The sequence below is a fragment of the Hemitrygon akajei genome, chromosome 18 (assembly GCF_048418815.1).
Source record: "Hemitrygon akajei chromosome 18, sHemAka1.3, whole genome shotgun sequence".
Taxonomy (NCBI): domain Eukaryota; kingdom Metazoa; phylum Chordata; class Chondrichthyes; order Myliobatiformes; family Dasyatidae; genus Hemitrygon; species Hemitrygon akajei.
The window spans coordinates 47,546,145-47,572,428 of NC_133141.1; the positions used below are offsets into that span (position 1 = coordinate 47,546,145).

General features: G+C 41.0%; 1 protein-coding gene across 1 annotated transcript in view; it reads right to left on the minus strand.

Annotated features, from left to right (window-relative positions):
• Positions 1–24,659, minus strand: part of acbd4 (acyl-CoA binding domain containing 4) — a 245,714-nt gene extending 221,055 nt beyond the window's left edge. The window contains exons 1-4 of the mRNA XM_073071607.1: positions 24,598–24,659; positions 24,348–24,507; positions 23,086–23,209; positions 13,932–14,107 (exon numbers count right to left, since the gene is read on the minus strand). Of these exons, the coding sequence (XP_072927708.1) occupies positions 13,932–14,007 (76 nt within the window). The 5' untranslated portion in view covers positions 14,008–14,107; positions 23,086–23,209; positions 24,348–24,507; positions 24,598–24,659. The remainder of the gene's footprint in view (positions 1–13,931; positions 14,108–23,085; positions 23,210–24,347; positions 24,508–24,597) is intronic.
• Positions 24,660–26,284: the final 1,625 nt, after the last annotated feature.

The window sequence follows — 26,284 nt, forward strand, 5'->3', positions numbered from 1 at the left end:
GCACACTTATTTTCTGTCGTTGGGGTCATCAATGTGGAATTGACTGGAATGAATAATTACAGAATTACACAAATTCGACAAGTGCTTTGACACAAAATCACCACAAGAGAGAAATAGGTATGGATACAAAATTATAAACAACTTAGAAACTGGGAAGATGGAGATATAGAGGTGGTAACACAGCCCCATCAGTCATCTTCTAGCTTCTGGCAATGCCTCAGCAAAATTCATGAGCAATCATCAGACTTTCAACAATCCACAATACACAAAATGCACTATATAAATGCAAGCTTCTCCCTTCTTGTCTTGTTCCTAGGTGGTGTTATTTCTGAAAATGTTGCATTTTTAGGACAAGTGATTTCCCATTAATGTCCTTTACCAATATCCAATGAAGAACTCATTCATGTAACAATCATTCTACTCCATCCCAACAAATTATTACTAATAATGCTTGATAAACTTCCGCCACCTCCAACGGGATCCCACAACCAAGCACATCTTTCCCTCCCCCCTTTCTGCTTTCCGCAGGGATTGCTCCCTATGCGACTCCCTTGTCCATTCGCGCCCCGCCCCCCCCAATCCCTTCCCACCGATCTCCCTCCTGGCACTTATCCTTGTAAGCGGAACAAGTGCTACACCTGCCCTTACACTTCCTCCCTCACCACCATTCAGGGCCGCAGACAGTCCTTCCAGGTGAGGCGACACTTCACCTGTGAGTCGGCTGGTGTGGTATACTGCGTTCAGTGCTCCCGGTGTGGCCTTTTATATATTGGTGAGACCCGACGCAGACTGGGAGACCGTTTTGCTGAACACCTACGCTCTGTCCGCCAGAGAAAGCAGGATCTCCCAGTGGCATTTTAATTTTAATTCCACATTTAACATTTTAATTTTAATTCCACGTCCCATTCCCATTCTGATATGTCAATCCATGGCCTCCTCTACTGTCAAGATGAAGCCACACTCAGGTTGGAGGAACAACACCTTATATACTGGCTGGGTAGCCTCTAACCTGATGGCATGAACATTGACTTGTCTAACTTCTGTTAATGCCCCTCCTCCCCTTCTTACCCCATCCCTGACATATTTAGTTGTTTGTTGTTTTTTTTTCTCTCTCTGCCCATCACTCTGCCTGTTCTCCATCTCCCTCTGGTGCTTCCCCCCCACCCCCTTTCTTTCTCCCTAGGCCTCCCGTCCCATGATCCTTTCCCTTCTCCAGCTCTGTATCCCTTTTGCCAATCACCTTTCTGGCTCTTAGCTTCACCCCACCCCCTCCGGTCTTCTCCTATCATTTCGCATTTCCCCCTCCCCCCACTACTTTCAAATCTCTTACTATCTTTCCTTTCAGTTAGTCCTGACGAAGGGTCTCGGCCTGAAACGTCAACAGTGCTTCTCCCTATAGATGCTGCCTGGCCTGCTGTGTTCCACCAGCATTTTGTGTGTGTTGTTTAAATTTCCAGCATCTGCAGATTTCCTTGTGTATGCTTGATAGATAACTGATTTTACAAATTTCTGAAAAATCCAAGTGCGGTATGGACGAACATAAAAATAAACATTTTAATCCATATTTTTGTTGTTTCTAAGAATCTTATGATCAAGTTGGAATACCTGATAATTAAGTAAACCTCTGAAGGAATTCAAACAAAGTTTGCTTTGTCTAGGATTATTAAACATCATCAACTCACTGGATCAATTGATTCCATCAAAATCGATAATGGCCCAGATTTTACCATGTCAAAGGATTAGAGTTCATTAATGAACATAAAAAAGTACCTCTCAAAGATTTTGCCGGCTCAGATTCAGATATATGCGTGGGATTACGGTTGGAGAAGACACAGCAAACTTAAAAAAAAATACAATGAATTTTAAATCAGCAAATACACGGAATGTCACCATATTTAGGCCAGAAAGGGTGTACAATAGTAACTAGGACATTAGTAGATCATAAAAATCTCGTGTAAAGTTCATTCAATAAGGTTTTTTCAAAACATGGTTTTCATAAGAATAATATACAAACTCAAGTTCTCTAACAACCCACTGCTAATAAAACTGAGATTTCCATATTTAACTGCTGCATCCAGATGCCAGAAACTACAGTAGTCAGTTTTAATGAGTACCATAAATTCCAGTCGTTTACACAGAGAAAATATTAATTATTACAATATAAATAAAATGCTTTAAAAGAGAAAATATTCTTTCACTGCAGTCACATGGAGTCATGTCAGATGGAATTGTGTTCCTCCTTTGGCACTCACAATGTCTATAGCTGACCAATGTAAACGTCAAAGACAAACTACTCATCAAACATCCATTCAGGGCACTGCCTTCACCATTTTCTGCAAATTGCAACACAGGTTGAAGCACTACAATCAGATTTCCATTTGTCAGAACTTGGTGACATCACCTGCCTAAATTCAGAAGCCATCTTTCCGTTTAAGTGGAAGTGGAGACAGTTTTCCCAGTGGCCTTAGATGGAGGTCCTTGTCCCATTCCTTGAGCACCACCTCAATATACTATAAGTGGTATATTTTAGACCATACAGCCATAAGTATAGGAGCAGAATTAGGCGATTTGGCCCATCGAGTCTGCTCTGTCATTTCATCATGGCTGATCGATTTCCCTCTCAGCCCCGCTCTCCTGCTATTTTCTTCCATTTAGGAATGTCTACAACTTCCCAGAGATTCTACCTTACAAACTTGATATGTTCAGCACTCAAATAAAAAAAAAACGAAAACCTGGATTTCCAAAACCAGTAAATTCAGGTGAGAGGTCATCAAACCAAACTGCTGTCTGACCTGTTGGGTTCCTCCACCATTTTTTTGTTTTTAATTTTAATTCTAAAGAAGTTTAGGAAGAGTGTCTTTACCTTCACCATCAGATTTCTGAACTGACCATAAACCCGTAAACACTTCCTGGTGTTTTTCTCTCTTTTTGCACAACTTATTTATTTTTCATATATTTTTATGGAAATATTTTATGCATTGCACTGTATTGCTGCTGCAAAACAACACATTTCATGACATGTCAGTGATAATAAACCTAATTCTTATTCTGTATTCATTTAGACAAAGTGTTCAAAGGACATGGATGTTATTGGCAAGGCCAATATTAATTATACATCTCTATTACTTAGTGAACTGATAACAAGGTGTTCTCAGGAACGTACATTATAAACCCTTTTCAATAACTTGTTTGGCAAGTTCTGAGGAGAACTTGAGCCAACTGATAGTTTCAGAGCCACGTAAAGGTAGACATGATAAAAGCAGCACGTCTCCTTCCTTGAAGAGCATCTGTGGACAGTATATGGGGTTTTCCACCCATCAAAAATGTTATGATCACAATTGTAGAAACCAATATTTTTTATTCTAATCTTATTTAATTACTTGAATTTCAATTCCCCGGCTGTTGTGATAGGATTTGAACTCAGGTCTCCAGATTAATAGTTTGATTTATTGTTACAACTTTTATCAGTCATTTTATTCAAATTCTCTTGGTGTCTATCTGACATGTTCACCAATGCTTTCCTTTACAGATGCTAAACAGGTGCTGTCCTTTCCTCGTATTTTTTCATATTTTCATTTGAATTATAAACCTCAGTGCATGATGCAGTTTCCTTACTCTTGATATCAGTAGTCACCCTTGGGAATTTGCTTCTAATAAATATAAATTAACTTCTCAAAGGCAATAGGAAATTATTAGGCCAAAAGTAGCTCTTCTAACCCATCTCCAAAGTACCCAAACATGTTCAATGTTTGGGTACTTTGTTCAATGTTTAATATCTTCATATTAAATTCCTTCACATAATACATAATACATACACTGAAGTGGAATAATTTATAGGGTCCTTACTTGCTTTGATCCTCTCCTCAAGAAGGCATGGAATCTAAGACTGCAAAGATGTTTAATGTAGACACATCAACCAAATGTAGAGGGGACTGGAGAGACTTAATTCAAGATCAGCAGGACACTGTGATATGCTCTTGTTTTGTCGACAGAGGAAAAGATTCAAATAAAACTGTGTAAAGGTTAAGTTAGAAGTTCTGAAAGAATTTAAGAATCTGACTGTAAAAACAGCATCAGGATGTAGTTAAGTGTGTAGTCATCTGTGCATTCACTTCAAGAACACATTTGTGCACAATGAAAATGCCTCTTCGTGTGCACACCTCAGGGATGCTTGCAGACAAAGGATGCTTCTGTGTGCAGCTACACTGCAATTCAAGCATGAATGCCTACAGAGTTGTGTGTGTTAAATTTGTGCTGCAGAATATGCTGATTAATCAACTTGAAACTCTTTACTTTTAGTCCAAGACCGCTGTGAGGTCCATGTGGTAAGGGGGGAGCAACAGCCACCCCATGTTGAAAGACGTTATATGCAGGTACCTTCCATTCTACAAGTGCAATGGAATGTAAATGTCACCAGAAATTTGTCCTAATCTTGCCACGTGAATAATGTAGCCAAGAAAGCTCACAATGCTTCTACTTCCTCAGAAGGCCAAGAAAATTTGGTAGAGCCCGATGACACTCACCAATTTTCACAGCTGTATCAAGGAAAGCCACCTATCCCAATGCATCACTGCCAGGTATGGTAAGTGCTCTCCCTAAGCTCACAAGAAGTTGCAGAGTTGTGAATGTAGCCCATTCTATTATGAAAACCATCCTCCCCTCCATTGATTCCGTCTACATTTCCCACTGCCTTGGGAAAGAAGCCAATAAAATCAAGGATCCCTCCCAGCCCAGTCATTCTTTCTTATTCCCCCCACACTCCCCCCCCCCCCCCCCATTGGGCAGAAGATACAAAAGTTTGAGAACAAGTAGCACAAGGCTGAAGAACAATATCTAACCCACAGCTATAAGAAACACAAGACATTCTGCAGATTCTGCCCCCTTCCTTTCCAGTCCTGATGAATGGTCTCAGCCCGAAACTTCGACTGTTCATTTCCCTCGATTGATGCTGGCTGACCTGCTGAGTTCCTCCAGCATTCTGTGTGTGTTTTGCTCAAAGAGGCCATTTATCCTTTCGTGAAGGATACTACAAGACTATTGAACAAACCTTTAAACCCTAAACATGAACTCTTAATCTCTCAACCTACCCTATCATGGCACTTGCAGGTAATCTATCTGCATTCCAGTTTCTCTGTAACACTATATTCTGCATTTTGTTTTTTCCCTTTTGTACTATCACAATGTGTTTATGTATGGAACACACACAAAACGCTGGTGGAACGCAGCAGGCCAGGCAGCATCTATAGGAAGAAGCACTGTCAACGTTTCGGGCTGAAAACCCTTTGTCAGGACTAACTGAAAGTAAAGATAGTAAGAGATTTGAAAGTAGGAGGGGGAGGGTGAAATGTGAAATGATAGGAGAAGACAAGAGGGGGTGGGGTGAAGCTAAGAGCTGGAAAGGTGATTGGCAAAAGGGATACAGAGCTGGAGAAGGGAGAGGATCATGGGACGGGAGGGCCTAGGGAGAAAGAAAGGGGGAGGGGAGCACCACAGGGAAATGGAGAACAGGCAAAGAGTGATGGGCAGAGAGAAAATAAAAAAGAGGTGGGGAATAAATAAATCAGGGATGGGGTAAGAAGGGGAGGAGGGGCATTAACGGAAGTTAGAGAAATCAATGTTCATGCCATCAGGTTGGAGGCTACCCAGACGGAATATAAGGTGTTGTTCCTCCAACCTGAGTGTGGATTCATCTTGACAGTAGAGGTTGCCATGGATTGACATATCAGAATGGGAATGGGACGTGGAATTAAAATGTGTGGCCACTGGGAGATCCTGCTTTCTCTGGTGGACAGAGCGTAGGTGTTCAGCAAAACGGTCTCCCAGTCTGCGTCAGGTCTCACCAATATATAAAAGGCCGCACCGGGAGCACCAGACTCAGTATACCACACCAGCCGACTCACAGGTGAAGTGTCGCCTCACCTGGAAGGACTGTCTGGGGCCCTGAATGGTGGTGAGGGAGGTAGCCTTTTATATATTGGTGAGACCCGACGCGGACTGGGAGACCGTTTCGCTGAACACCTACGCTCTGTCTCCCAGAGAAAGCAGGATCTCCCAGTGGCCACACATTTTAATTCCACATCCCATTCCGATATGTCAATCCATGGCCTCCTCTACTGTCAAGATGAAGCCACACTCAGGTTGGAGGAACAACACCTTATATACCGGCTGGTTAGCCTCCAACCTGATGGCATGAACACTGATTTCTCTAACTTCCTTTAATGCCCCCTCCCCTTCTTAACCCATCCCTTATTTATTTACTTATTTCCCTCTCCTTTTTTTCTCTCTCTCTTGCTCATCTCCCTCTGGTGCTCCCCTCCCCCTTTCTTTCTCCCTAGGCCTCCCGTCCCATGATCCTTTCCCTTCTCCAGCTGTGTATCCCTTTTGCCAATCAACTTTCCAGCTCTTAACTTTGCCCCACCCCCTCTGGTCTTCTCCTATCATTTCACATTTCCCCCTCCGCCTCCTACTTTCAAATCTCTTACTACCTTTCCTTTCTGTTAGTCCTGACGAAGGGTCTTGGCCCGAAACGTTGACAGTGGTTCTTCCTATAGATGCGGCCTGGCCTGCTGTGTTCCACCAGCATTTTGTGTGTGTTGCTTGAATTTCCAGCATCTGCAGATTTCCTCGTGTTTGCGTATTTATGTATAGAATGATCTGCCTGCAGGGTATGCAAGCAAGAGTAACACTGTCACCTCAGTACAATTGACAATACTAAACCATTACCAAACATATTACCCTTGACACTGAAGAATTATCCGAGAACAAAACTAGGTATTGCAAAAAAGGCACAAGGAATTCTTGCAACAGCTATGTTTTGAAAATGTAAATGTATCTGCCCTTGCCTTTGAGCCCCACCTATCTGAACAATGTACCTGCTGATCCTATCTGGCAATGACAACAAAAGTCCATCCTGTTAAGTGCAGTCTTTCATTGACTCTATTGTGATTGTTGGATTTACTGTGTTTGAAACCAAATCACAGGGTTGTACATGGTGACATATATGTACTTTGATAATAAATTTACTTTGAACTTTGAATGATCCAACATCATCACTACCCATCTTCCTCCCCCCCCCCCACCCCGTAGTCCAAGCATTGGCCTCCCTGATCACTCAATCTTCTGCTAGACCACCACTCCTCGCCCCCCAGCAATCTTTGACACCAACCCCTGAAATGCAGACCCTAAACCTATTCAACATACAACACAGAAACAGGCCCTTCATCCCACTGAATCTGTACTGACCAGCTACACACCTCATTTCTTTACTTGTTCTCCTAACATTCCTAACAATTCTCCCCAGGTTCTACTACTCTACAAAGGGTAATTTACAATGGCTACTTAACCTGCCCACCCACAATCTTTATGGCTTGGGAGGAAGTTGAACAACAGAGGAAACCATGGGGTCACAGTGAGAATGTGAAAGCTCCACACAGACAGCACCAGAGATAAAGACAAAACCTGGGTTGCTGAATCATTGAAACAGCAGCTTTACCGGTTTGCCCCAGTGTTGTTCATGACCCGACCCTTGGATCAACCCAGGATGCCAATCCCAGCCTTCTTTAGATACAAGTCTAGAACCTGGCCATCACCACCTGACAGGTTATTCAGTATCTCCTCCCTCCTCCATTCTCAGTACCAACCCAATTGCCTTGCTAACTCCAGCACAAATCCACTGCTAAAGCCAAAGCCCCCCACACCTACAATCCCCCTTCCCCTCAGGGGTCCTCTCCCAGGCACACATTTTTAGCTACAATACTTCTTCAGCACAGTGATAGTCTCACAAACCAAACAGTGCCCTATGCCTCAGAATGCGTGGCACATTAATGCAGATCCATGAGAATTCCTAGGTCATGGTTCCAATGTTTATGAAAAACATCCTTCAACTGATTACATATCGAATGAATGCTTTACATCTGAAACTATATTAATGAGTTTTCTTTAAGGCCGCTTGGACTAATTTGTTTCAGACGAGTTGATAACCAAAAATAGTTCAAAGATTAATGAACCAAGGCACAATATTCATCCATTCATGAATGTGGTCAATTGGAAAATCTTTTTCATGCTCTCAGTAGTCAATACTTTTAAATATCAGTTTCAAGGCTTCAAATCTCAAAAACCAAAAACACTACCTATTTTTAATTAATTTTGTTAATTAACAAAAAAAAATCCATTCACAAGACACAGGCAATACTGAAAAGGCCAACATTGATTGGTCACCTGCAAATGCCTTTGATGAGGTATAGCAAGTCTTCAAATTACACACATTTATACCTTCTACATACATATATTTAAAAGCATGATTATATCTTGGCTCCACATTGTAAATTATTTATTCTGGTCTTACTGATATTTACTTTTCCAGAAGCAGACACTCAGTGGCCACTTTATTAGGTACCTTCTGTGCCTAGTAAAATGGCCACTGAGTGTATAATCATGGTCTTCTGCTGCTGTAGTCCATTCACTCCAAGTATCAACATGTAGCACATTCAGAGATGCTCTTCTGCAAACCACTGTTGTAATGTGTGGTTATTTGAGTGACTGTCACCTTCCTGTCAGCTTGAACCAGTCTGGTCATTCTTCTCTGACCTCTCCCATTAATAAGGCATCTTCACACACAGAACTGCCACTTACAGGATGCTTCGTGTGTGGTTTTTTTTAAAAACACCGTTCTTTATAAATTCTAGAAACATGAAAATGAAAATCCCAGGACAGCAGCAATTTCTGAGATACTCAAACCACCCTGTATGTCACTTAGATCATATTCTTCCCATCTGGTTTGAACAACAACTGAACCTCTTGACCATGTCTGCATGCTTTCATGCTTTGAGTTGCTGCCACGTGACTGGCTGATTAGATATTTGCATTAATAAGCAGTGTACAGGTGTACCTAATAAATTAGCCATTGATTGTATTTAAATAATTTCACCTATAGCCACTTAAAAGTGTGAAATAGTATAGTGGCACTCTGGTATAACAAACATATTAAGTTTTTTTACTCAGAGAGTGGTGGGTGCGTGGAATGGGCTGTCAACAACGGTGGTGGAGGCAGATACGATAGGGTCTTTTAAGAGGTTTTTAGATAGGTACATGGAGCTTAGTAAAATAGAGGGCTATAGGTAAGCTTAGTAATTTCTAAGGTAGGGACATGTTCGGCACAACTTTGTGGGCCGAAAGGCCTGTATTGTGCTGTAGGTTTTCTATGTTTCTATATTAAATTCCATTGTCCATTCTTAAATATGCTGATATTAAATCAATCCAATAGATGTAGCTGAGACATTGCAATGATGTACTCACCAATTTGCTTCATTTTCAATAGCAAAATAAAACAATTAGATCAAGCCTATCTTCCACATCCTTAACCCTCTTTTGAATCGAATGCTTCACTTGTTCTGGACAAATTATAACACAAATTTCAGGTTACATCAGGAGAAAATATTACTACACATAACTAGCCAGTCTAGACTCTCTATTCTGTTTTACATAGAAGCCCAGTTTCCTCTAGAGAACTTCCACAGTAGGCAGTTATTAAACTTTAGTCAGCCCTCAGGAATCCCCCATGAGAAGATAATTATCTCCCCTCCTCCATCAATCAAATTTAATTAATTCTACATGAAAAATTGAAGGAGTGTTTTGCTAAGTCTGGTTATTTTTTTTCTAAATTAAATTTCAAGAGAGTTCTCTGTTTTATTTTATGTTTCACATGGATCACAAGCCTTCAAGTCCAGTCCCCAATGCACTGCTGGCATATGCAACAGAACTGAGATAATGTCTGCCGGGAATTCCCTCTGAGGATTGTGTGTGACATCTGCTAGTTGGCTGCTTACCGTGACATCACAGGTACAAAAGTATGAGAAAATGCTACACACATCTACTTTATAAATAAACTTAAGTTGTAATTCTTAGTTGGAGATACTGAATACATTACTCTTATGCAAAGAAGAATACACCTCTTTTAATTGTTACTGAATTTTGCCTTTTTCACAATTCTATCCATATCTTTGCCTTTTCAAATCAATGTTGAAATTTTATATTGTTGTGAAAAATCTAATGCAGGCAGTTAGCATGCCATACAGGTAGGTAATATTCCGTTACACAAGAGATTCTGGAAATGTGGAATAACACACACAAAATGGTGGAGGAACTCAGCAGGTCAGGCAGCATCTATGGAAAAGAATAGAGTTGACGTTTCAGACCAAGACCTTACATTGGGACCTTCATCATGGTTCTAATGAAGGGCCTCAGCCCGAAACATCAACTGCTTAGCCTTCTCCATAGATGCTGACTGACCTGCTGAGTTCCTCCACCATTTTGTGTGTTATTCGGGTAATATTCTGTTTCTTGTTTTGTATGGTTGGTGTAGAATCCCTATGACTTCACATGTGACATTCAAGTTATTATGGATGACAGAATGTATTCCTATGGTAATAGTATTTCCCTTATGTTTAGGGATCAGACAGCTGAAAAGTCAGAAGAAAATTTTTTACTTTCCATTTGTGCTTTATGGATCGGCATCATAGTCTTTGGAAACAGTTTCCAGATAGCTTCGAGTTACACTGAAGGTCATCAATGGAGGGTGGAAACCTTCACTCTCTTAACTGAGAAGTCAGGTGACCAAACAGAATCAATTACCTCTTTGCAAAGCAAAAACTTACAGCAGGGTATGCAACATCTTTCAGCCTCCAATGACTGTCTATAATAATGCAGAACTTCCGAACTGAATAGAGGAAGTAGAGTTTCTGCTTCATGCATAGTTCTGAAATTACACTGATGCTTGTGCTCGTCAGATTACAGTTCAAGTTTCTCATAAAAATCATTTGTGGAACTACAACCATTAGATCCTTTGTGAAGCAGCACAATCAGACAGTGCAGCTTATAGTTCTGTCCTTCTAAAATATTTCTTGATGTATTTTTCAGTGATAATCTGCTCCAGTTTTACATTGAAAATGGGCTTAATAACATAATAACAGCACTTTTGTTAAGATCAGTTTGCCACTTGGTAATAACAGAAATGATTGTAGATAACATAAACAGTATCTATACCGGTCCAGGTACTCCTTTCATTTGTACACACTAGCTGGTTTCTTGAGACTCTTTCGCATAATTTTATTTTCAAGGCAGGGCCATTGGTCTTCATGCATGATGGTAAAAAAAATGCACAGCTTTTAAAACCAGTGGAATGGAATCTCCCCAATGTCACCCTAAAGTCAGGGGCAATTTTGAGGGAAAGGTGTGGTTGGAAAAACTGAACCTTAAATCAACATTATAGATTGAAGAATCATGATCACAGCCAGTCTGGGAGTAGGTCACTTTGATCTAAAGTTCCCTTAAATTTTCCGTTGGTTCGGCCTAGACTGTACAGCGTTCCTGATTGGTAAACACTAGCCCATGTGCAATTAGTGACGAGGCCAAAGCTGCAGCAAAGAACAACGTCAAAGAGGACCAAAAATAAATTGCTGTGGGATTACATTGTGAGAATATATGCAAGTCCTCCTAAATCTTTCACAATATACAAGCACCTTTCTAGTGACAGATGATTGAAACAGCAGAATCATTGTTGTTATATGCTGGTGGCAATGTCCCTGCTAAATTTTTTTTACAGCTGTGTGGACCCACTATTGATATGAGCAGGAAATTATTACACGGCCTGAAAACTGCGTGGCACTTTAAATGTTTTTTTTGTAATATGCATATTATGAATATCAAGAATGAAAATTGAAAAATCACATACTTTTGATTTTATTTATTAATTGAAGGGCCCCATATCTAAGGGAGGATGTATGGACAATGGAGAGGGTTCAGAGGAGATTCTGGAGAATGATTCCAGGAATGAAAGGGTTAATAATATGAGGAGTGTTTGATGGCTCTGGGCCTGTATTTGCTGGAATTGAGAAGAATGAGGGGTGATCTCATTGGAATCTATCGAATGTTGAAAGGTCTGGATAGAGTGGATGTGGACAGGATGTTTCCTGTAGTGGGAGAGTCTAAGACCAGAGGAGACAGCATCAGAATAGATGGGTGTCCTTTTAGAATGGAGATGAGGAGGAATTTCTTTAGCAAGAGGGTGGTGAGTCTGTAGAATTTGTTGTCACAGGCAGCTATTGAGGCTAGGTCATTGGGTATATTCAAGGTGGAGGTTGATAGGTTCTTGATTAGTCAAGGAGTGAAAGGTTACAGGGAGAAGGCAGGAGAATGGGATGAAGAGTGAAAATGGATCAGCCATGATGAAATGGTAGAGCAGACTCAATGGGCTGAATGGCCTTATTCTGCTCCTACTGTATGTCTCAAGGTCTTATAATGAAATACAGTCCAACAAAGAAAACCTTTCACATTTTGTAAACTTTTAAACTTTGACAGCATTGGCGTTCAGTGGGATGACAATTTATTAACAATGAAATTCCTCCTCATCTCCATTCTAAAAGGACGCCCATCTATTCTGATGCTGTGTCCTCTGGCCTTCCATTCTGTGTTTATTGTTACAATTTATAACAGTGTTGTAACTTGAAACACTGACAATGTAAATATGTTTAAGTTCTAAAATGTTTCAAAGTAATGGTTGTGGAACATTTATTATTTAGAAAATGTATGGATTATATTCAATAACACAATTAATTACAGTATTTCACAATCATATTAACAGATTGTAAAATTATATTAGCGCAATTTCAAAATTATATTAACATTATGTGAAAGAAATTTCCAGCTGCATGACAACAAAGGCTATGTGCACAGCAGCATTTCAGTTACTGTGCAGCCACACAGCTTAGAGGGAACAGTGGCTGATGGTGACTTATCACAGAACAATTGGACTGGTATTTGTGCTGAGAATTTGCCACATGGATCACTTAATCTAACTAAGTCATCAAAGGAATGTATTGTAACATTGGAATTGGAACTAGAACTAGTTTATTATCACACGTACAGATAGTGAAGAGCTTTGCCTTGCTTACTGTTCACTCAGATCAATTCTTTACGCGGTGCATTGAGGCAGAACAAGGTGAAGCAATAACGATGCAAAATAAAATGTAACAGCTACAGCGAAAGTGCAGGTAAACAATAAGATGCTAAATCATAATTGAGACCTCATAACAAAGTCCATCTTATTGTACTAGGGAATGATTTATTCATCTGATAACAGTTGGGTAGGAGCTGTCTTTCAACCTGGTGGTATGTGTTTTCAAGCCTTTGAATCTTCTGCCCCATGGAAGATGGGAGAAGAGAAAATGTCTGGGATGGGAGTATATCCTTGATTGTGCTGGCTGCTTTACTGAGGCAGTAAGAAGTATTGACAGAATCCAGAGAGGAGAGGTTGGTTTCCATGACATGCATCTACACCCTCTGCATTTCCTTGCAGTCACATGCTGAACAGTTGCCATACCAAGCCAAAATTAATAAGGGTTGACAGGGACATGCCCATTTCTTTAATGTCCTGAGGTAGTAGAGGTGTTGGTGAGCTTGCTTGGTTGAGCCTATTTGTTTAGAACAGAAATGATGGAAAATACCTGTTTTTTTTTTCCACACATACTATTCCCAGATGTCTATGCCTACCACAACATGCTCATCTGAAAACAGACAGGGAAAATTCTTAAAGAAAAACCTGCACCTACATCAAAACCAGTCAGATTATACTGTACGTATATTAGCAAATTTGAAGAGCAAATGTGAATGCAAATGAAACTAAACACACCACACCCGAAGGAATGAATGGTTGTCCAATCTTGAAAACTATTGAGCAGCAATCCTTGAAATTCCACTAGTGGGTGGTCAAAGGTCAGCAAAGCTAGGGACTGGAGGATTTTGCCTATCAGAAATCTCAACGGTATTAGGCAAAGGTAAGAGGAAGAAGTTAAATGGAAAGGAAAACACAATATTGTCCTCATCATTTACTGTTCTTATCTGCAACATCACAACATGTTAAAGAAAAACGAACTCACCATTTTTTGGCAGGGACTGGATGACAGACACAGCCGCCTGAAACTGTCTCTGGCAGTCAGACTGAGCTTCTGCCATGGTGCTCCTCTTCTAGTATCGACAAAGAATTTAATTCGGCTGTTCCTATTTCAGGGTAAGGGCACTTAGTCCTCAGAATCTACCCAACTGTCTATGGAAGCTGTCAGTATAAACACACAACAGACATAGAATTAACACAAAGATTCTGTGGATGCTGGAAATCCAGAGTAACACAAACAAAATGTTAGAGGAACACAGCAGGCCAAGCAGCATCTACGGAGAGAAACAGAGTCAATGTTTCAGGCTGACCCCCTTCACCAGGACTGGAAAGGAAGGGACATGAAGCTAGAATTAAAAAGTGGGGGAGGGGAAGGAGTACAAGACAGTGATGGGTGAAGCCAGGTGACGGGGAAGGTAGGTGGGTGGGGGAAGGAGGGATGAAGTGAGAAGCTGGGAGGTAATAGGTGGAAAAGGTAAATAGCTGAAGAAGAAAAAAATCTAATATGAGAGGAGAGTGAACCATGGAAGAAAGGGAAGGAGGAGAGCGACCAGAGGGAGGCGATAGGCATAGAATTACAAATAGATCTCTCATGGCTAGATGGCAATTTCCAGGGAATTGTGTGGCCTACAACAAAGAGTACCTCCAGATAAATTTGTAGTTAAAAAGAAATATGGATTAACCACGGCAATATAGCATGAATTGATAAAAATAGATATATGCAGCTGACTGCAAGATCTGAATGGTAATATTTCAAAGTTTTTACTGCTTAATCCTTCAGAGTATATGATATAAAGCAAACAAGGTAGGAGTTTCCCAAATGAAGTCAGAAATGTCCGTAATCAGTGGGGAATTAAAACCAGAAGTGTTAGCTTGACTGAAGTAAAATTGCTCTGTTCTATCAGTTCAAACATTTTGTTATTCATACCTTGCCCCTGAATACATTTGGCCAGGTACATGGAGAAGGAAGTTGAGAGGAATATGGATCAAATGCAGGCAAACGAGATTTAGGTTTGATAAGCATCTTGATTGGCATGGATGAGTTGGGTCAAAGGGTGCATTTTGTATTGTACAACTCTATGAATCTATGATACATGGGCTTTATCTATGGTACCTTTCCAAAAGTACTTCAAATGTGTTCAACTGCTACCAATCAGAAGCACAGAAAATAGGAGCAGGAGTAAGCAATTCATTATGATGATGGCTGGCCATTCAAATTAAGCACCTTTTTCAGCTTTCTCCCCATAGTTCCCGACCCCTGAGCCCAAACAATATATCTAACTCCTTCTTGAATATGCTTCAACTGCTTTCTACAGTAGAGAATTCCACAGGTTCACTACTCCTTGGGAGAACTTTGCACTGATCTGTCTTAAAAACTAAAATATTAAAACATGGCACTAAGACCCTGCCTGCCAGGTCTGTGGGATCTCAATGTTGAAATTAGATGAGCTTTTAGTCCTTCTGGTTTCCTTGACCACTTGTGTTGAATACCTTATTATTTGTCATACAAGTTAAGTTCTGGAACCTGATTGAGAAATCTGTGTAAAAAACTTGTAAAGGCTATAGGTGGCAGGCCATTCAACACACTGGTATATAGATATAGATACCTTGCCATTTTATGATTAGGGCCGAGTGCCCAGACTGGAGATGCACACAACACTGTTCCATAAAACATTCATTACACTGATTAGAATTTTAAACACAGCCAGGACTTATTCTCCCTGCTCCCTTTATTTGAAAGTCTCAGCAACTTCAAATGGCACTAAACCGATAAGTAGATGAGCTTCAAAGGTTGCAGTCGTTAAATCTAATCTATCAAAGGATTAATTACAGAAAAGACAGATCTGACAACAACAAAGTTGGAGGCCCGATGTCTGCAAGTGTGAGAGTCCGGGCCAGATACTGGTGGTTGGAGGCCCAGTGTCTTCCAGTTTGAGGGTTCAGTGCCAAGGACTGGAGGCACGGATGCGGGGTGTCCTGGGATTGGAGGCCTGTGTGTGTGAGGGGGAGGGAGAGGGGCTTGTTTCCATGTTGTTTTGTTCTGTTCTGTTGTTGTTGCTACTTGTGGTGTGTGTTATGTTGTTGATGTGTTGAACGTCGTGGGCATGCCATGTTGGCACTGGAGTTTGTGGTGACACTTGTGCGCTGACCTTGGATGGTTGTTAATGTAAATGACACATTTCACTGTATATTTCAATGTACATGTAGGGCTCTCAGTACCATTAACTGTGGTGTTAACTGTTAAGGCTAACAAAATGGCTTCTCTGTATTGTTATAATGAAATGGCTTCTCTGTAATGTTACTTAATGCTGTAATGGGTTTCTGTGTCTGGAATGTTTGGGTTATGACTGCAGATAAGGGGGGAACTAACCAATGGAGAATTGTTATGCTATCTTGTATGTGTGAGCTGAGCGGGAGTTTGCGGTCTTAGTGGGAGTTCATGGTCTTTTTGGGAGGCGAGCGAGGAGGACGGACGTGTGAGGAGCAGACAGGGTTCCAGGGTGGCGGATACTGGACGTTGGCGGTTCGGACGGTGGCCGAAGGCTTGGAAGGTCATTGTGGATGGAACCGGAGGTGTGAGTTCCAAAGTATTAAAATATTATGTGCAAAAACTGATAAACTTACTGATTTGGTGCCTTTAGGTTATCTGTTTCTACTAACCCATCACTGAGAAATAGCTATAAAGTTGTAATTATTTACTCGCCTTTGGTGTATTGTCTGATATTTGTGTTGCAAGCGTGTACTGGGGGGGCATTACACCGTATTTACACCGAAGTATTGCACTATTGGCGGGGCGACGGCGGTTCAACCTTGACGAACGGGGGTAAATTGGGGGCACAGACACTACATACATATAAATAAATAAATCCAAATCTGAATATGAACAGTCAATGAGATAAGCTCTGGAAGATACAGGCTTCATGATCACATCAGTTTCTTAGTTCAGCTGCATAATCAAATCAGCTTGACTGACTGTTTTCATATTCAAATCAGCTTGATTGACTGGTTTCATAATCAAATCAGATACAACATGTCATGGTGTACAAGTGACCATACTAATACTTTTTCCAGTGATGGTTAGGAGTAATAAAAGTGGATAGTGTTTGTCATATGGCAAATATCCTTAGTTCAGGGCCCAAAACACATATGGTCAATGAGTTATAATGTAAGGAACTGCAAAATAATTAAACTTGGGCTGGATACCCTCAAATGGAACAGCTTCATGCTAAAGACCAGAGTGCTTTGGCCACACAACAGATTGCCTGCACATACAGTTCTCTCTGTCACAGCACATGGGCTACTTACAAGCACAGAGCTTGATACAATTTTACATATAACAAGGTGAACTATGGCCGCAAAATCCAAAGTGGTACTACCGACACCTCCATCCGTGGGCTCACACACAACGAGCTCTTAAAAGACTCTAGTCAACCTTCAGCAAATATGGGAGGGCTATCGTACATGTGTAGATCAATGAGACCAGGCAGAGTAAGAGTTTGGCACAGACTAGATGGGCTGAAAGACCTGCTTCCGTGCTGTAGTGCTCTATGACTCTGAGTGTGCTCCTAGCCCGTGGCAAACCAACAAAGCAAACATTGACCCAAATATCTATCATGGCTGGCATGAAGATGAGAGGATAATGTGATAGACTTTTCAGATATAACAGAGAGAAATCCTAAATCTACTCACACAAAGATAGATAGATAGATAGATATTTTATTCATCCCCATGGGGAAATTCAACATTTTTTCCAATGTCCCATACACTTGTTGTAGCAAACTAATTACATACAAAAAAGAAGCAGGAAGTTAACTGTGTTGTTCTTTTAACTCTGTGGTATGACTGTCAAGATTTTTAAGTCACTACATAAGAATCAAAGATGTTCAGGTGTGTCTTGTGTCCCCTTTGGAAGTAGTAAAACCCATTCAATAACTTTTCAGAATGCTGATAAGCTCTAACTTCTCACTCAAACTATATTGCTTTGCTAATAGGCAAACATCAATTCCTAGATGGAGCAGTGCATGGGCTTGCTAAAGCAAACAGTATAGAGGTGTCACCTTCAAAGTGAGGAGGCGGGTTACATCAATCAGACTGACATGTGTGTGATCTTTGTAATATTAAATAAGAATTTTCCAAGGAAAACGTGATATAAACATTACAGGAGACAGTAATACTTAAATATCAGTTTGCAAAGGAACTGTGGACAAGGATGATCACCTCCTTTGATTGACCATGAGGCACAGGAGCAGAATTAGACCATTCGGCCCATTGAGTCTACTCCAGCTTTGATCGTGGCTGATCTATTATCCCTCTCAACCCTACTCTCCTGCCTTCTTCCCGTAACCTTTGAGTTGTGTTTATAGTCAGAGTTGAACAAAGACATTTGTGAGTAGAAGCTACGGCAACAATAAATAGATTAATGCTGCACAAGTTTGTTAGAGTACACAGAGGAATGCACAAGAATAGAAAAGTGATATTGTTACTGGTTGTAGACAAGAAATACAAGAGCTGCCAACAAGATTTCCAACCGAGTAAATCATCACTGTTCACCCCCTCACTCACTTCTGGCAGTGTAGATGGCAAGGCCTGAAATTGAAGACTTTCCTGGCAGACAGGGATGGTATATTAGACTATAAATAAACATGCTAAATGGCAAATAAGCCATTAATTGGAAGGTAATAGATACCTAGAGGGGATATCATATTGATTGTTTCATGGACACCCTAATCCATCAGTTAATATTCAACTTCCCTGTAGAGAAAGCATACACACTGCCCATTTGGTTTCCAAATTTCAGCAGGTGATAATCAAAGAGGACATATGATTTTAACCACTTATTTTATCAATGTCTTATACTAATACAGCAACTCACAGAACTCATTGCTCTAACAATGGAATAGAGACTGGGGGTGGGAGTTAGGCCAAGTCATTTTATGCCTGTACTGTTCTATGTTCTACAGACACATGGATGAAATAAAAAAAATGAGGGCTATGTGAAAGGAAAGGGTTAGAAGGGCCTGTACTGTGTCATTTTGTTCTATGTTTTATGTTCAAAGTTCTAAGTCCTGCTGGGTCCTGTCCAAAGCCTACACTTTCCACCCAACCTCCCCCACCCTCCCCAATCTCCACCCACCTATGCCAGTCTGTGTAGAGTAAAGAGGGCCAACTGACCTGGGAGAAGTCCAAGTGAGGCACAGCTAAGCCAGAGCTATCTGTAGGCCTCACAGTGTATCTTGCGCCTGGAATTCTCTCATAGCATGAAGCAATACTTTTGGCACAGTCTATGTCAAAGGAACGTGATTTTTAACACTTTTTAAACTCTTTCCCATGATCAGGCATTTAAAGACAATTAAATGCAATAAATACTTCAAATATGAAAGCAAATAAAATTAATTAAACATCAAAATACTAAGAACTATTTAATTCATTAAGAACACAATAAATAATTCAATTTACTTTTTCTGCCTAAGCTCAAAGTCAAGAACTGCATCACAGAATAGAGCTGGATCAATGGCTGGTTTTCAGATTGTCAGTAAATAATCAGTAGGTGCCACAGGGGTCAGTGCTGGAGCCTCAATTGTTTTCAGTCCTCATTAATAACTTGGATAAAGGGACTGAAAAGAGTGCATCCAGATTTGCCGATGTTACGAAGATAACGGGTTGGCAATTTATGAGAAAAACACAATGACCCTGTGAAAGGTTTAGTTGAGTTAATTATGTGGGCAAGAAGTTGGAGATGGAATATAATGTACAAAAATGTGGGATTATTTGCTTCTAAATGAAAAAACTAACAATTATTTAAACAATCTGAGACTACAAAATGTTGAGGATCCAAGTGCATGTGGCATGCAGCTACAGCTAGTAATTAGGAAAGCTGATAAGATTTTTTGCCTTTATAATAAGAAATAGAAATTCTAAGAGGAGGGCATTTTGATGCAACTTCCCTGATGAGATTATCTCCTACAACATTGTATATAGTATTGGCCCGTATTTCAGAAAGGATGACTTAAATTTGCAAACAGCACAGAAAAGGGTCCCATCTTGATTCCTGGGACGGAAGGGTTGAGGTATAAAGCAAGTTGAGGTAAGTTGAAAATTAAAGATAAAGATTAACTTTACTGGTCATATGTCAATTGAAACATACAGTGAAATGCATGGTTTTATGTCAAATCAAATCAGTAAGGACTGTGCCACACTTCTGGCACCAACATAGCAAGGCCATGACTCACGAACCCTAATCGTATGTGTTTGGAATGTGAGAGGAAACCCTCACCGTGACAACGAGAACGTACCAACTCCTTACAGGCAGCAGCGGGAATTGAACCTCGCTTCGTGATCACTAGTGCCGTTAATCGATACACTAACAGCTACGCTAGGATTATTATCACGAATTCAGGAACATACAAGTGATCTTACTGAAATGTATAAAATGCTGAAGGAGAGTGTTAAGAGAATGTTGAGGGGTGTCCATTTGAGAAAAACATGAAGAGGAATTTCTTTACTCAGAACATTGCGGCTTCTTGGAATTCTCTACCCAAGACAGCAGTGCAGGCAGAGTCATTGGATATAGTCACAATAGAGATACTTGACATACCTTGACCTACAAAGGGACTAAGGGCAAGATTAGATCATCTGTGATATTACTGAAAAGTGGAAGATGTTCAATGAGCTGAATAGCATCCTCCTGTTCCTGTTTTTTATGTTTTTGAGCGGGGTGGGGGGGGTGGGGGGGGGGGAGGCTTGGGGAAAATCTCTGACCCAAAACAAGATCTGAAGGTGTGGGAATACAGAGAAGGATATCCTGCATTATGCTGGGCTAGAGAAGAGCAGGGGGGGACTGATGCACACCTTATCCATCCCCTTAATTCAGCAATTTATTTAACATAGGTGGACTCGATGGTCAGACTATGGACAAAGTGAGAGGGCAGAGGATCCGCACCTGACTTGCTCTGCACTCCCAACATTTCCTTTGCTATGCACAGGTGTGGACATCAGAATCTCATTTCAGTGCATGTTGCCAGTGGCTGGAGGCTATCTGAGCGATCGCCTGCTGGTCAGCAGCACGTCTCAGCCTGCTGAGGGTGGGATTCTGTGGGTGGGATGCAAATGTTACCACAAACCAGAATGGATTGTGGTGAAGTAAGGATGCTGGATGAGGAAGACAACAGAAACAATTAAGTTCATTATTTAATTAAGAGGGGAAAGAGAGAGGAATCCTTCTGATTCTAGAAGGTATTATTTAAGGTTGTGGTGTATTCAACACTTCAGTAATATCTGACTGGTATTGTATATATTTTGCTTGAGTAAGCATTCTTTGTTTGTTTATATAATTCACTACGGGTTATACAGTGTATTTGTGAATGGCATATGTTAGTATGTCACATCATACATGAGCACCCCACTAAAGAAAATGAAGTACACAAGTATTCCAGATTTCCATGTTTTTCTTTCAATTAGGTTCATTTCTGGAGTTACAAAACATAACAGTGGTGACAAGGAAGTTTTAAAATGAACCCGAGACGACTCTGTTGAAGTGCAGCATGTTTTTTTTAATTCTTAAGGGGAGGGAGACGTGCAAGTTTAAAAAAAGGTAAAAAACAGTCAAACTTAACAAGCAACAAGTATGGCCACTGGTCCATTAACAGTGAGTAAGGAGAATAATGATCTTTTTTTTAAAAGCAGACATCCGCATGCTATTGATGAAAAATCTGACAATGATGAGAGTGAAACAGGACTGAGTAGCCTGAAGATTTACATTGTGAAAACCAACAAGAAACAAGCAACACACACAAAATGCTAGAAGAACTCAGCAGGCCAGGCAGCACCTATGAAAAAGAGTAAAATCGATGTTTCAGGCCAAAACCCTTCAGACAAGCAATATGGCTTATACAAAAAGTAAATGGCAAATTAATTGAAATGGAAATGCACACTGCCTTGGCTGTTTCAGTCATTGCACGAAATGAGTTTGAATGGCATTTCAAAGATGCTGAAGCCTGCAGATATCCAAGAACTTATACTTGGGAAAGATAACTCCTGTGGGAATGACATTCATAACAGTGAAATGCAACAAACAACAAGCCACTTGTGCTTGCATGTGGTAATAACAGGAGGGCCAGCATTGTGGGGCCGTGATTGGCTGAGACAAGTACAACTCGATTAGAGATCTCTCCACCATATAAGCAGCCACATCCCCTGCAATACAGTCAACTGAAAGTGAATTAAGAAAGGTACTGGATGATGCCACAGCAGTGTTCAAGGATGGCATTGGAAAATCAAACATACCAAGGGTAAAATACGTAGTACTAAATGAAAATGCCACACCAAAGATTTACAAAGCCTTTTGGTCCCTGAGACTATCTGTGACTAAGTAGCCAGTGAACTAGATTGCATGGAGATTGACAGAATTGTTTCAAGGTTGAGTGGAGCCCATGGGTAATGCCAGTGGTCCTAGCAGCCAAGACGGATGGGTCTGTCAGGATCTGTGGTGATTTGAAGGTCACCATCAACTCAGTACTGAAAGTAGATGAATACTCTCTGTCCAGTATAGAAGATATCTTTGCAAACCTTTCTGGAAGGAAACTCTTCAGTAAAGTGGAGTTAGCTGAGGCCTACCTACAGATGGAAATGGTAGAAGAGACCAAAGTGTTTCTCACCATAAACACTCACAAAGGGTTTTATCGCTGCAATAGGCTTATTTTTGGAGTGACATCTGCACCTGCGCTTTGGCAGAAAGCTATGGACACAGTGTTACTGGTGAGGATGACAAGGAGCATCCCCAAAATCTCTAGACAGTGTTCAAAAGATCAGAAGATTATGTGCTCAGAGCATGATGTGGCAAGTGTAATTTTTTTAAACCAAGCATCACTTAATGTGATCACACCACCGACACACAAAGAATACATAAGTGTGCTGAAAAAAATTCAAGCACTGGCGGATGCTCCAAGGCCAAAGGATGTGTGACAGTTGCAGTTCTTTTTAGGATTTGTCAATTACTATAATGGGTCACTGCCCATCCTGGCTATTGTGCTCCACCCCTTGAACACATTACTACAGATCGGGAAGAAATGGCAATGGACAAAGCAGTGTGAGGTGTCTTTCCAAAAGGTAAAGGAGATGGTGACGTCAGACACTGTACTCACACATTATGATCCACATTGTCCAGTGAAGCTTGTCTGTGACGTTACGCCTTGTGGTACAGGTGCAGTCATGTCACATGTTATGGAAGTGAATGCCCCACAGCCTTTGCATCATGTTCCCTTACTGCTACAGAGAAAAATAATGCACAAATTGACAGAGGCCTTGAGTCTGGTTTAGTGTGTAAAACTTTTCAACCAGTACTTGTATAAGAAAGAGTTGACCCTCATTACTGATCATCAACCACTACTGTCCATTTTCAATCCACAGCAGGGTGTTCCACTAACAGCAGCAGCACCAATACAGAGATGGGCTGTTTCTTGGTGGACACAATTACAAGATCAAATTCAAAAGGACAACTAACCATGGAAAAGCTGATGGATTGTCCTGTTTACCCTTGGAAAAGGAAATCCCTAAAATATTTACAAGAGGATACTCCTCTTGATATATTCTCCCTAATGCAAATCGAAAGTCTCCCTATTACAGCAGAGAAGATCAAAAGGGAAACCAGAAAAGACCCCACACTATTGCAAATCTACATGGCAAACCAAGATGGCAGAAATGTGCAGCAGAAATTCCAGTTCCCCATTTTTACCAGCACCAGGATGAACTTGCCCTTGACGGGGTTTGCCTTATGTGGGGATTGAGGGTTGATGTAACATCCAACTTTTGCTAAAGTGTTGGAGGAGCTACATGCCAATTACCTAGGTGTGGTTAAAATGAAAGTGGTAGCTTGAACCTTTGTCTGGTGGCCTGGGATAGATCAGCAGATTGAGCAGCTTGCCATGCCCTGTTCAGGATGCCAAGAACAGTGCCTCTCCATCCCTGGAAATGGTCTGCAATTCCCTGGCAGAGGATTCATGTGGATTTCGCCAGACCATTCATGGGAACAAATTTCTTGATAGTAGCGGATGCAGCTACAAAGTGACCAGGAGTGTTCCCAATAGCCTCCACCACAGTGTGCACACTGTTGACGTGTTGAGAAGCCTCTTCTCGAGGACTGGTGTTCCAGAACACTTAGCCAGTGATGATGGACACTGTTTGTTGTGGAACAGTTCCAGTCATTCCTAAAAATGAATGTAATAAGACATATTACATCTGCACCATACCATCCAGCTACAAATGGTTTGGCAGAAAGATTTGTCCAGAGTCTAAAGAATGCACTGTGAGCAACGTCAGCAGAACACACTACACCGACACTGAATCAGACTCACCAATTTTCACCAATCATATCACAATGCAGCACACTCCACAACCAACAACTCACCCGCTAAGCTGTTCCTGGGTCGTCCCTTGTGCTCACACTTGGATCTCCTCAAATCCAATCTCAGAAGGAGAATGCAGGACTAACAGTTGAGACAAATTGAAGTCTCCTCAAGCAAGGAGGTTCGATGTTTCACTCCTGGACAAGCAGTCCTGGTGAGTGACTACAGGGATGATCAAAAGTGGGTACGAGGAAAGATTAATGACAGAACTAGACCAGTCTCCTACACAGTAGAAATTGCATCTGATCTCACCTGGAGATAACACATGGATCAACTGAGGAGAGCAGAGTCAACTGTTAGAGAAGAAAGGTGTCCGTAGCTGTTAGACTATTTCCTGCAGTCCCAGTGTCAAGTCCTGCAATCACCACGGAGGAGGCCCCAGAACCTGAGATTGTTTCACAGCCACAAGTCTCACTCGCCAAGCAGAGTGACCACTGCGCCCCCCACCCCCCCCAACGTCAGGAAAGACGTTATCCCACACGAGTAGGAAATCCTCCACAGCGATTAAATCACTAGGCCTGAATGGGACAATTTAAAATTTACTAAGCTCTGGATGTCTATATAGTAGTTGTATTATAGAATATACTCTGTAGTTAAGATGACGAGAGAGCAATACTTTACATATTTGAGTTGAGATGCATTCTTTACTGAGTTGGAGTTTATAGCTAAGCAGGGATGTGTGATGTGTATTTAATATTTCTGTAATATTTGAGTAATGTTGTAAATATATTGATTGACTAAGCACCCATACTTCATTATGGGTGAAATGTATGAAGTATGTGAATAGCATATGTCAGTACACCACCATATCATATGCAAGTGCCTCACTAAAGAAAACGAAGTACACATTTTTGCTTTCAATTAGTTTCTGGAGTTACAAAGCATAACAAAGGTGAAGGGGTGAATTTAAAGGAAAACTGCATGTTTTTTTCATAGAGAATGATGAGTCTGGATTGCACTGCCTGGAGATGGAGGTGGAGGCAGATATGATGGAGGTGTTTAAGAGGCTCTTGGGGAGACACATGAATGTGCAGAGAATGCAGTGATAAGGACATTGTGTATGCAATAAGGGATTTGTTGGCATTTAATTAGCCAAAAGTATGGGCCAAACAGCCTATTCCTGTACCACACTGTTCTATGAACAATGTTAAAACATAATTGAAAATGTTCAAAAGTTGGGATTTGGATATAGTGGTGAGGAAAGCCATCACAGCCAGTGATCTGAACATGGTGGCGATGTTTTGTCATTGCCATTCCAGTTAGGAAGTGAGACTGCTCACCCTCCTGGTATTGGCCTTGGCTGGCATTCATTCCCATTGTTTACACTGTAGCCTGTTGGTCGGGAATGCAGCCTAGAAACACCAGACACCGTCAGCAGACTTCACATATCAAATTCTAAAGCCCTTCAAACAACGCAAAAACCTTATCTTTAGTATTCAGCGCTGCCGTGTGTCATTCGGCAAACCCATAGGTGCATTAATGAAACCTACTGCAACCCACCACGTATAGAGTTGACTTGCAATCTATGATCATTACGTTTCTAACATCACTCAAAACCTTGTAAGTAACTGAGGATTTAACTCAACCACACTTCATTAACTTAAATTAACTCTTCATTTGGTGTAATGCTGTTTAAAGGACATTTAACATTCACAATTTAGGTTGTACTCATCACCCAGACTGCACTGACTTGCATTGTTACTCGGAAAACAAATACACCAGCGGCAAGAAACGCACTGACTACGTACAGGATACTTAATCGAATCAGTATTGATAACAGTAATCACAATTCAAACAACCCCCCTAAAACAGTGAACTGCTCAGGAGAAAGGCCTGCAGACCGTACCCACCAACCTCTGTCACACGAGAATACAGGAAGTACAGGCAAGGGGTGGAGTCAGCTTCACTCCAAGCAGCTTTAAAGGGATATTGTCTCTCG